Raw genomic sequence first — 13,071 nt, 5'->3', positions numbered from 1 at the left:
TTCCCACTTCCCCCAGAGCAACTCTTTGTTTAAGATTTTATTTGCAGAAGGATTCTGAGGCTAAATGTAGTTTGAAAAACACTGGTAAATGGCATTCTGGGGCCTTTCCAAATATTAGTGTTGAGTACGTACTCTTGAATGATCTGAGGACAGGGCTTCATTCCTCAGCCTGGACACACCCTCAGAATCTTTCTCACCACAGTACTCCAGGCAGACACTCCCAAACTCTACATATTAATTCAGGGGTTGGCAAACTTTTGTGTAAAAGACCAGATAGTACATGTTTTAGGCTTTTCAGGCCACATGTGGGCCTCTGTTGCAGCTACTCAACTCTGCTCTTTTGGCAAAAAAGCAGCCATAGATAAAACATAATGAACGGACATGGCTGTGGGCTAGTACAGCTTTATTTACAAAAAGATGTGGGGTTCTGGATTTGGTCTGACAACCAAGGTGTACTGCTACCCATGCCGTAATAACACTTCGACCTGACAGGTGAAGAAACTGAAGCCCAAGGAGGAGATTCAAGTAACTGGATTTGGCCGGGATCCCTGTACCTCGGTCAGCGAACATGCTTTCCCCACTCCACACTGCTCACTTAGCCATACCCCTTACCCTGATTTGGATTGTGGGCATCTGAGATTGCACGATTGAGGGAATGGTGCCCAGAAAAGACACGTGCCCCACTTATCCCCTCTCAGGAGATGAGTTTTCCCCTAGGTTCTTAGAGGGCTATAAAAAGCCCCTGAGCTTGCCTCCTGTGGGACGTTCTGTCAGTAAATTCCCCAGAGCTGGAATGACTGCAATGTGGTGCCACATTCTGCCCCTTCTGCAGCCTCACAGCTGTGCAGGGAGAAGAATCAGGGCTGAAAGCCTCTGCGCCTCCACCCCCACTTGGGGTGTGGCTGGGATTCCCCGAATGGAATTTTAGGTGGAGGACAAAACCCTGCCTGAGCCCTCCTGGGGCAGGATCTTTGCCAGTTCCAGGAGGATGAATGTTTCTTGAATTCTAAACGCCAGAACTACAAGGGCCATAGTGGGAGGAGTGTGAAGGGTAAGAAATAATGTCCCACACCAGCTGCTTGGCTGTACCATTCACTGACGGAAGCTGTCCCTCCGGAACTCTTTAGATTCCCTTTCCCTCCCCTGCTTCCCACCTTGAAATCTTCACCTATTAAGTCTTTGTGGCTTATCTGGCAAGTCCTTCATGTAGTAGACCTGGGAATGCCTCTCTCCAATGGACAAGCAGTGGAGAGCAACGGTAAAAAACTTAGGTTTGGAGGTGGGCAGGGCTGGATATATAAATTGTCTAGGCCTTAATCTTTTCATCTGTAAAATTAGGATATTAAAAAAAAATACGTGTACAACACATTTTAAAGTAGGTACTGAAAGTAAATTACAGTAAATAAAATGCAACAGATGGCAAAGTCATGATGAACATTCCCTTCAAATTCTGTTGGGAGGTGTGGTGATGAGACTGCAGGGCTCAGGGAAGATAAATATCACAAATATATCCAAAACTTCAAATTATTGTGCATTCACACACTGACACGGGCCACAAACACGCTTTCACAGGGACTGTACTTATCAGTCTACCACAGAACCAGATTTTGCCATAAACTACAAAATTTTTAACACAAAGTTATATTTACATCTTTCTAATTCATATACATGCTCTAGCTGTGATTTTAAAAAATAGAAACTACACATTGTACAGATACTGTCCCCTCACAACTGCTGGCAACATTTTTGGATGGAATTTCTCCCTCAATAAAATTAATGGCATATTTTATACACATGAAAGTCAAACTGCATCAGCTTCATGGTTGTTGAGAGGACTAAATGGCTCAATGTGCATATGTAAACTGCCTGACTCATGGTGAGTGCTCAGTTGGCAATTATTATTAAACATCTGTTATGTGCTAGACCCTGGAAATAAGATGTAGAGACAGTCTCACAGCACAGGCTTCATATAGACACAGAGGAGGCATTTAAGTTAGTACAACACAATATTCTAAGAACTGAAACTGAGGAGGGTGGTGGTAACCCAAAGTCAGAGGGAAGGTCCAGGGAGGATGTCGCAGATTGTTTTCATGGAGGTGATGCTGAGCGCGCGCTCTCAGGGAGAGGGAAAAGGAGAGGCATCGTTTTAACCTCAGTTTTTGCATCTAACTGGGAGGATGTCTCACCTGACCACTTCACAAGGCTTTTACCAGAGTTAAGACATTGAAGAGAACTTCAAGGCTGAAAGGGTCCCAGTGAAAGGATTTTAGTGGTCAATTCTCTGTTTGAGTATCCCTGCTGTTACACAGGTTCCTTCTGGCCCAGAGTGACCCTGCTGTGGGTGACTGCTGAGTGAGAACCTACATGACTGCCAGAGCTGCCCAAGCTCTAAAGGAAGCACTCTATGATTAACAACCCTGACACTATGTGGGAATGGACACAATTGGTGAATGTGAAAAGGCTTCTAGAAGTTAAAAACTTTATAAAAATGTATGTACCTATGTTGCAGAAGTGAGTGGCTGAGCCATTCGCTAGGACATGGTATTTCTGCTTCTATGTCCAAATCCACTTCTCTGCTGGCACTGTGTGCTTGGCACATTTATTGGAGGTTTGTCCTCTCAGGCTAGAGTACCTATACCCTGGGAGTCCATGGTGGAGGGCAGGGTGGAGTTAGGGAAGAAACCTAGAGAAAAACACGGTGTGTCTCTGCAAGTCCACTGCACAAAGATTTTTTGGTGGGGGGTGTTTGTTCAGGTATGTTATGGATGATATTAGAAATTTGTTTGGCTTTAGATAAAATGAGACACTTCAAGCTTTCAGAATCCGCTTTGGGTAACAGACCAAACCCTAGAATTTCACTTGGTTGAAAAGTGTGAAAGGCAGTGCTGGAGCAAGTAATCAAGGGAGGTGTTTGAGCAAGGTCAAGGGTCCTGATAAGCCTGTGCACGAAAACAAGCACGTCAGACTCACCTGCAAGCTTTGCAAAAAGTACACGTTCCCAAACCTCATTCCAGACCCCCAGACCTCTGGGGGTATATTTTCAGTAGGATCCCTGGAAGACGATGATTCTTCCAGCTGGATTCAAGAACCATTGCTTTAGACAAATAGAGAATAGGTCTTACGGGAAGCTGGAGAGATGAGAGGAGAAACAGGAAGCTCTTACAGGAGATGACAGGATATTGGAGAGGAAGCCACCCAAGATACATTTTTCATTAACAGTTAACAGAATTGGGGGTCTGACTGCAGAAAGGGTAAAAGCAAAGGAAATGATGAATAGTGACAAAGTCTATGTTTCTGTCCCTAAAATAGGAATCACTGAAATGGAAAATCCTGGAGCTGAAAGTGGCCTTACCCAGCTCTACTCTGTGATCTTTGTATTTTTTCTTATTTATTCATTCATCATCTCAGCAGACATTTTTTTGCACATATGCTACATGCAAAGCATTACGTTAGATGCTGGAAAAGAATCGTGAACAAGGTAAGAAGGACCCTGTCCTCATAGAGCTCACATTAACAGCTAATTAATTCCTATAATTAATCATTACTGTGAAGATGGCAAAGACCTTGCAAAGATGGGCACAATAAAAAACAGAAATGGTATGGACCTAACAGAAACAGAAGGTATTAAGAAGAGGTGGCAAGAATACACAGAAGAACTATGCAGAAAAGATCTTCATGACCTAAATAACCATGATGATGTGATCACTCACCTAGACATCCTGGAATGTGAAGTCAGGTGGGCCTTAGGAAGCATCATTATGAACAAAGCTGGTGGAGGTGATGGAATTCCAGTTGAGCTATTTCAAATCCTAAAAGATGATGCTGTGAAAGTGCTGCACTCAACATGCCAGCAAATTTGGAAATCTCAGCAGTAGTCACAGGACTGGAAAAAGTCAGTTTTCATTCCATTCCCAAAGAAAGGCAATGCCAAAGAATGCTCAAACTACCCCACAATTGCACTCATCTCACACACTTGCAAAGTAATGCTCAACATTCTCCAAGCCAGCCTTCAATAGTACATGAACGGTGAGCTTCCAGATGTTCAGGCTGGATTTAGAAAAGGCAGAGGAATCAGAGATCAAATTGCCAACATCCATTGGATCATTGAAAAAGCAAGAGAGTTCCAGAAAAACATCTACTTCTGCTTTATTGACTATGCCAAAGCCTTTGACTGTGTGGATCACAACAGACTGTGGAAAACTCTTAAAGAGATGGGAATACCAGACCACCTTACCTGCCTCCTGAGAAATTTGTATACAGGCCAAGAAGCAACAGTTAGAACTGGACATGGTTCTAACAGACTGGTTCCAAATAGGGAAAGGAGTATGTCAAGGCTATATATTGTCACCCTATTTATTTAACTTATATGCAGAATACATCATGTGAAATGCTGGGCGGGATGAAGCACAAGCTGGCATCAAGATTGCTGGGAGAAATATCAATAACGTCAGATACGCAGATGACACCACACCTATGGCAGAAAGCGAACAACTAAAGAGCCTCTTCATTTAAGTGAAAGAGGAGTGAAAAAGTAGGCTTAAAACTCAACATTAGAAAACCAAGATCATGGTATCTGGTCCCATCACTTCATGGCAAATAGATGGGGAAACAATGGAAACAGTGAGAGACTATCTTCTTGGGCTCCAAAATCTCTGCAGATGGTGACTGCAGCCATGAAATTAAAAGATGCTTGCTCCTTGGAAGAAAAGCTATGTCCAACCTAGACAGCATATTAAAAAATAGAGGCATTACTCTGCCAACAAAGGTCCGTCTAGTCAAAGCAATGGTTTTTCCAGTAGTCATGTATGGATGGATGTGAGAGCTGGACTATAAAGAAAGCTGAGTGCCAAAGAGTTGACGCTTTTGAACTGTGGTGTTGGAGAAGACTCTTGAGAGTCCCTTGGACTGCAAGGAGATCCAACCAGTCAATCCTAAAGGAAATCAGTCCTGAATATTCATTGGAAGGACTGATGCTGAAGCTAAAACTCTAGTACTTCAGCTACCTGATGCAAAGAACTGACTCATTTGAAAAGAGGGAGGAGAAGGGGACAACAGAGGATGAGATGGTTGGATGGCATTACCGACTCAATGGACATGAGTTTGAGTAGACTCCGGAAGTTGGTGATGGACAGGGAAGCCTGGCATGCTGCAGTCCATGGGGTCACAAATAGACACTTCTGAGCAATTGAACTGAACTGTGAAGATGGTAACCAGTGAAAAGTAGAGTGCTAGGGTTACCTGTAATGGGGGATGTAGTGTAGGAGACAGGGAAAGATTGTTTTGAGGAAGTAATATTTGAGCAGATTGCTAGGGATGAGTTAACCAGGTAAAGGTACAAAGGCTATTGTGAGGAGAGTCCACAATAAGACAGGGGCAGGAGCCCAAAGAGAGCTGGTAAAAGGCAGGGCGGTCCTTGAGGCCACACCGCGATTGCAGTCTGTATTTTAAGAACAGTGAGGAACCACTAAGCAGTTTAAGCACAATCAGATCTATAGTTTTAAATAACTCTCTCTAATTGTATCAGGCCATCTTCCCATAGTCTCTCCACAAGCATAGATAATTCATAAGTCCCATTAAAAGCTATGACAGATACACATTTGAATAAAAGATGAATAAAAAGTAAAGTCTATACTTCTACAAGTTCTGTTCTCTACAGTTTTCAAAGGGGCCATGCCTATGGAAACCTCTTGCGTGACAGTTGTTCTAATTTATCTACTACTGTGGTCCCCACAGGAGCCACTCTAGGACTCCCCGATCTGTGTCCACTCAGCCTTTGCTTCATTATGTCTCTGGGCACCTCTTACTCTGAAACTGAATAGCTCTTTTCATTTGTTTGCTTCTTCCAGATTGTGCCCCAGTTAGTCTCTGTTTAACCTCTTGTATAGCCTTCTGAAGAGTCTTTCTAATACTCTTCTACAGGACAGCTAGTTTGAGAAATGATCCCATATCCCCTCTCCCTTCAAATTTAGTTTTATTCACAAACAGCCCCATTTCCTTCAATAGCTCTTCACATTGTTGTGTTAATAGAAAAAAAGAGAAACAGGAAGGGTGATTTGATTTGGTGGTGAGTAAGATGAGTTCACATTTGGGTCACTTGGAGGATGAGTTGACTTCCAAATGGAAATACACCAAAAGCAGGAGCCAGTTCAGGAGTGGAGCTCGAGTCATGGTTGAAGATGGACACTGAGAGCAGCCCTCAAAAGAGGCTTGGTCGTCTGCAGCAGTAATGTAAAGATGAGGCAAGAGTCATCATACAAGAAAAACTGAGCTAGAGAAAAAGATGGGAAATAACAATTAACGAGGGCTTCCCTCGTGGCTCAGCAGTAAAGAATCCACCTCCAGTGCAGGAGACGCGGGAAACATGGATTTGATCCTTGGACTGGGAAGATCCCCTGTAGGAGGGAATGGCAATCCACTCCAGTATTCTTGCCTGGAGAATCCCCATGGATAGAGGAGCCTGGCAGGCCACAGTTCATTGGGTCACAAAGAGTCAGACACGACTGAAGTGACTGAGTATGCATGCAGGCACCTATCATAGGCCAGGCACTGGTCGCTGGACAAATATGACCACATTGCAGTTTCCTAATCCTGGGTGTCATTCTTCCTGCTTTGCAGACTAGAGGGACAAGACTTAGCTGGGTCACTTGCCTTAGAGCAAGAGAAGCCCTGAGGCTATGAGCACCTATAACAGTGGGATTGGAGGCTAGGCAGGAGTGGGGTGGGGAAGGAGAGACAGAAGAGGCTTCTGGCAGATGGATGGAGCAGTGGTTATTTAACCTAGGTTTATCTGATTCCAAAATCCATGCTTTCTCCATCTTTGCAAATAGGAGAATCCATTTAGAAAAGAGCTACAGAGAAGCCCAGGAGATGGGAATGAGAAGAGGTAAAAAATTAGACAAAATAGAAGCTGCTGTGACTCTTAGGAGTGGGCTTTAGTCAGAAGGTGTGATTGGAAGTAAGACTGCAAGGAGGGAGAGAAGTGTATGGGGAGAAACAGGAGACTGTGGCAGTGGGGTTTTATTTTTCTGTTCAACTGCAAGGGTTTTTTTTAGAAGGGTAAGATGGGTATGAGGAGCTAATGGTATCCCAAAACAGTTATTTTTCTGAACCTAAGATCAGAATGAAATAATGATAAGCTCTTGGCAGAGATTGGACAGGGAGGGCTTACTTGGCAGGGTACTCACTCATGTGAGCAGTAGAGTTTGAAACTGATATTTGAGGGAGAGGCAGAAAAAACTCTTGAGTGGGACAAGGAATTGGAAGTGGTGCCCAGTGACCAACAGAACCCTCTACAGAGAAGAGGGTAAGGTTAAATCCTATGCATACACCCAGTGCAAAGTGTGGCTAAAATCCAAGTAATTATATTTGATAAGTGTTACATCTATCATCTACTGAATGCTTCCTAAGTGCTAGCTTACATGCATCGCCTTTCCCCACGACACTCCAAATAAAATGAAACTGGTATGCAGAGAAATTAAGTAATTTACCCAGTTCATACAAGATCATACAGCTAGAAAGCTGTGGTCAAAACCTAAGTTTGTCCATTCCCTGAACCATTCAGCCGTACTGAGTCTCCAGGCTAACAAAGATGACTTTATGGAACATGTTTGGAAGACAACATATGGGTGTGTACTCCTTTCAGAAAAACAGTAATTGATAGGAGTAGAAAATGAACTCAGATGTCGGGGAAGAGGTAATGGGAATTTACAGCCTGGGGGACAGAAATCGGGCAGTGAGTCACAGAGGGGACATGGAGGGGAGCCCATTGTAGGAATGGCTATGGGCTGCTTGGCCAATGGAAGCCACAGATAGGAAAGATGTGACTTTCCTAGTACAGATGTCAAAGCTGGGCCACCAAAGGCAAGACAAGAGTGGGTTCTTTTAGCATCTCTTGAGTGATAAAAATCTCATTTAACGAGACAGAGCGCTAAGGGCCTGTGCACTGGGATGACCCTGAGGGATGGGATGGGGAGGGAGGTGGGAGTGGGGTTCAGGATGGGGAACACATGTACAACCATGGCTGATTCACATCAATGTATGGCAAAAACCATACATTAATTAGCCTCCAATTAAATTAATTTTAAAAATCTCATTTAATGAAAAGCAGAGCTTCAGATTATGTCTTAAATTATAATCTCCCAGAGAATATATATATAATTCAGCAAAAGAAACTCCCATCTTGGGTTGAATGCAACTAGTTGAAAAAGAACTAGTTGTGAAGTAAAAAGGAAAGGAACTTCGGTAAAATTGATTCCTTTGTATGAGCTAGGCATATCAGAACCTTGGGCATTAAGAAGGGAATGAGGGAAAATTTAGACCAAAGACTTAAGCAAAGATGGCTTGAGAACAGTACAAAGTTCACAAAAGCAAAATTGTGAAGATACAGCTGTAGTCAGTAGGCACAAATAATAGCATAAATAAGAGAAAATAGACATGTTGGCCTATAAATATTTTGTCACTCAAACACTTGTCAGGTGGTTCTGTTATGGCACGTCAGATGGATTTTCAAGAGACAAGCACCATGAAAGAGCTCCAGGATACAGAAATTATGACATAGCCCCTGTCTTTGAGTTGTATACGAAGTTGTCTAGCCCAATTCTTAAAAGAGAGTAGGAACTCAAAAGTGTCCTCAGAGTCAGACCAGCTTGGGGTCAATAGAATTTTATTAAGTTAAATGTGATTAAAAAAAACACAATTATTACTGTAGCCAGTGTTTACTGAATGGGACTCATATGGTAGGCATTGTCTGAAGTATTTTCCATACATTTAATAACAACCCCATGAAGTAGGTATCATCAGTATCCATATTTTATCTTTATGTGAGGATAAAGAGTTAAGTGATTGGTTCTGTAGAAGGTGGTGTCCACAGTCATTAGTCTATAATGACGGTGTTACTTTCCCCAGTGGCTGATTCTCTTTGTATGATGTTCATGAACTGGGGAAGTCCTGCTGGAAGGAATTTCCTTATAATGTAAGGTAAGTCATTTCTGTGTCTGTTACTGCATCATATGAATCCTCCTTTACTCATGGGAAGACACATACCCTGTTAGAAGAGAAATCCTACTTCTTAGGTTTGTTTTCATTCTTAAGTCAGTTGACTTTGATGCCGAGCTTTTATGTGTAGATCTGAACGGTATGGTTGTGGCATGATGGAGGAGCCCGAACATGCGCTAAGAAGATGCGGTGTCCAAGCCCTGTTCTGTTCTAGGGCTTGGGCAGGTCACCTGCAGTCAGCCAGCAGCCAGTTTAAGATCAGGACTTAGGTTCAAACTCAGCTCTGTCTCTCACATGATGAGTGACTGTACAAGCTAATGTCAGTGCCCTAATCCTGCTGTTATGGATTGAACTGTGCCCCCACCTCAGATCCATACACCAAAGTATGGAAACTCTAACCCCTGCTCTGATGACATTTGGAGATAGGGCCTTTAAGGAGGTAATTCAGGTTAAATGAGGTCATAAAGGTGGGCCCTAATACAATAGGACTAATGACCTTCTAGGAAGAGGAAGTGATACCAGCAATCTCTGTCTCTTTCTGTCTGTGCACAGGGAAGAGGCCATGTGAGGACAGAGTGGGAAGGCTGCCATATACAGGCCTGGATGAGAGGCTTCACCAGAAATCTACCCAGATGGCACCATGACCTTGGACTTCTAGCTTCCTTAACTGTAAGGAAATAAATCGGTTGTTTGAGCCACCCAATCTGTGGTATTTTGTTATGGCAGCCCTAGCTGACTAATACACTGCTAGACCTGCCTTCCTGTGAGGTAGGGATTAACAATAGTACCCAGTCATATCCCTGTCCCATTGCTTGTTCCAAGGCAAGCCATGGAAAAAGCTGAGCATGTTGCCTGGCTCATGATAATACCGTGATGATTTCAGTTGTTACTGTTATTAATAGTGAAGTATGGCTTCCTTCCCTGGGCATGACAGTCTCACTCCTCACACAGTAGGTATGAGGGTGAAATGAGACCTGTGCTTCTTAAAACCTCCCTAACAACATTATTTTGCCAACAAAGGTCCGTCTAGTCAAGGCTATGGTTTTTCCAGTGGTCATGTATGGATGTGAGAGTTGGACTGTGAAGAAAGCTGAGCACCGAAGAATTGATGCTTTTGAACTGTGGTGTTGGAGAAGACCCTTGAGAGTTCCTTGGACTGCAAGGAGATCCAACCAGTCCATTCTAAAGGAGATCAGCCCTGGGTGTTCTTTGGAAGGAATGATGCTAAAGCTGAAACTCCAGTACTTTGGCCACCTCTTGCGAAGAGTTGACTCATTGGAAAAGACTCTGATGCTGGGAGGGGTTAGGGGCAGGAGGAAAAGGGCACAACAGAGGATGAGATGGCTGGATGGCATCACTGACTCGATGGACATGAGTCTGAGTGAACTCTGGGAGTTGGTGATGGACCGGGAGGCCTGGCGTGCTGCGATTCATGGGGTTGCAAAGAGTTGGACACGACTGAGTGACTGAAATGAACTGACAACAGAAGAGAGTGCTCACACCCTCCTGGGGATATGGGCACAACAAATTTCCACGAGAATGATTTGTAAAGACTCACATATCATCTTAAAAACCCACACAAATTTTGTGTTCTAGTTCATGTGCAGTTGTGTTTGCTTTGATTCCTACAGTTTTTGCAGTGATTTCTCAGGGTAGACCACTGAGTTTCTAGACAGATGACCTCGTCCTGTGTGCCTCATCCACTGCGCTTGCATCTGAGAAGGCCTTTGCAAGTCACGAAGCACAGTTCTGATGTGAGGATTTGGTGGTATGTATCTTTCAAGATCAGCATTACAACTGTTCAATTTGGGATGCACTAGAAAGTGTGCTTCATGTTGTTAGTGAACTACTTGAGCCACTGTTAGTGAGCACCGACTGTGTGCCGGGCACTGCTGTCAGCAGGGTGGCTGCCCAGATCCACTCCCAGCCTTCCTGAAGCTTACATCTGACAGGCTAGGTAGACACTAAACACGTAGTCGGATAACTGACTCTTAGAGGAATGGTACATCGTGACAAGAGCTATGAAGGAGAAAGTAGGCTAGGAAGGCCTGCAGCAGGGGGGAGGGGCAGAGCCCTAGAGCATTCTAAGTACTAACAGATTCCTGGAGAAGTCTGGCATCCTAGGAAGAGTGGTCTAGAAGCAGCCTTCTTTAGTGAGGTATCAGTTATTAAGCATTTTAAGCTGGTCTGTCAAAGCAGGGCATAGTCTGCTTTCTACAACTCTGAGTAAGCTAGGTATGGATTTTTGTACTGGGGATTTTGTACTGGGGACAGGGTGGTATTTGGCACCATGTGGGGTGTGATGGGGTGGAGGGCAGTGCTGTTTGCTTTAAACGTATAGTGTGGGAGATGGGGATAGGGGACATTAGAGGCACCTCTGTTCTCTTTTTCTCTCCCCGACAAGTGTGTATGCTCTGTGCACACTTGTCCAGGAGTCAGTTAACAGGTAAGAACTGCTTTATAGATCACAGCCTTGGTCCCCAAAGAGCCAAACCAGAAGCGCCCCCCCCCCCCATTTTCTGCCTGACTTTCCAACTCCTAATAGGAAAGGGTTGATGCAGCACTTTGTGCTAGAGATGGTGTGGGTGGGGAAGCTGTCCCCAGCACCTTGAATTGGAAGTCTGAGGTCCCCTGCAGCCCTCTGAACTCTGGCTGTACCCATAAGAGGAGTGCAGGGGGGTTACCATACCTGCTCTGGGTCCCATCCCTGCCCCCAGTGCCCTTCCTCGTTACTTCCACACCCCTGGCCACTCCTTTTTTTCCCTTGGAGGTCTCAGTGCAGCAAACAGGCAGATGGGGGAAGCGTGTAAGATTATGTTGGGAAGGGGAGGAATTTTCCATTAATAATAATAATAACAAGAATAATGATACTTGTCAAGTTGGCAGCACTTGCCAGCTTACCAAGTGCGTTCACACTTGTGGTCTCCTCAGTTTCCAGAGGTGGGGCGTTGTGACACTGGTGTTCTGGTTCCTAGCCTTTGTCACTGCCCCCATGTTCAAGCAAGCCACTATTTTTTAACAGCTACAAGCCCATTGAGGTGTCCAGGCCTTTATTTAAGCATAGCTTCCCATGAATGCGCCCCCCATAAATGCTCTCTCTATGCTCCTGTTAGCTGCAGTTTCAACAAGCACCTCCACCACGTCTGTGAAACTTTCTTAAATACTCTTCAACTCTTCAAACTGTCCAGGTAAGAAGGGGTCTCAGAAACAATCTAGTTCAACCTTGTCACTAGCCCAGAGAGAAAGAGGGTGGGCTAGGGTCACACAGCTTGTCGGGCTCAGAGCCAGGGCTCGGACACCCATGCAGGCACCCACAGGCACTCCTGCAGCTCCTCCTCCCGACACCCTGGGTAGCTGCACACACTTGTCTCCTAGGGCTTCTCAGCGTGTGAACAGTAGGGGCTTAACACGCCCTGTTGTTTTCAAGAGTGTGACTTGTTAACTCTATTCTACCCTTGGTGGAGGGGGTTGGGATGGGGTGAGAGGAGCTTCCCTTCCTCAGGAATCCTTTTAGGGATCTTTCATGAAGTTAAGGCTCCGAGTGTATGAAAACTGGTTTCACACACTGGAGGCAACTCAAGTCCGGGACATGAGTCCCCCTAGCAGACCCCTAGCAGCCCAGGCACAGGAGGCACCTGTCCACACAGCGCCGGGTCTTCGGCCCCCCGCTTCTCCCTTCCTCCTCGCCCCCACACTCCTCGGCCCGGCCCAACCCGCTAGTCTCTGCCTCCTCCTCTGGCTTTTGGATCGCGCGGTTCTCCCCTTACCGCCCTGCAAAGCAACAAGTGTGGGCGCCGCGTTTCTTCTTACCCCGGCCTCGGTCCATGGCGCCGGTGATAGCAGAGCAGGGCGCGGTGCCTCCGGCAGGCCTGGCAGCGGCGGGCGCGGCGCTCTGCAGTCCGGCCCCAGCCCCGCGGGAGCGCCCTCCGCGCGTCCCCTCCCCCGACAGGATGCTCACCCGGCGCCCCCGCCCGCCCGCGCCCGCCCCTGCGCTCGGCTCCCGGAATAGACCCGGAGCCCGCCTGGCCCCCTGGGCCGCGGGTGTCCCTCATCCCCACACACCCTTGCCACGCCCTG

The 13,071-nt window shown here is 45.6% G+C and overlaps 1 protein-coding gene across 1 annotated transcript in view; it reads right to left on the bottom strand.

Annotated features, from left to right (window-relative positions):
* AFAP1L1 (actin filament associated protein 1 like 1) overlaps window positions 1–12,839 on the bottom strand; it is a 67,722-nt gene extending 54,883 nt beyond the window's left edge. The window contains exon 1 of the mRNA XM_068979927.1: window positions 12,805–12,839. Within this exon, the coding sequence (XP_068836028.1) occupies window positions 12,805–12,820 (16 nt within the window). The 5' untranslated portion in view covers window positions 12,821–12,839. The remainder of the gene's footprint in view (window positions 1–12,804) is intronic.
* Window positions 12,840–13,071: the final 232 nt, after the last annotated feature.

The sequence above is a fragment of the Capricornis sumatraensis genome, chromosome 9, assembly GCF_032405125.1.
Source record: "Capricornis sumatraensis isolate serow.1 chromosome 9, serow.2, whole genome shotgun sequence".
Taxonomy (NCBI): domain Eukaryota; kingdom Metazoa; phylum Chordata; class Mammalia; order Artiodactyla; family Bovidae; genus Capricornis; species Capricornis sumatraensis.
This window is presented reverse-complemented; position numbering and strand designations above follow the sequence as displayed.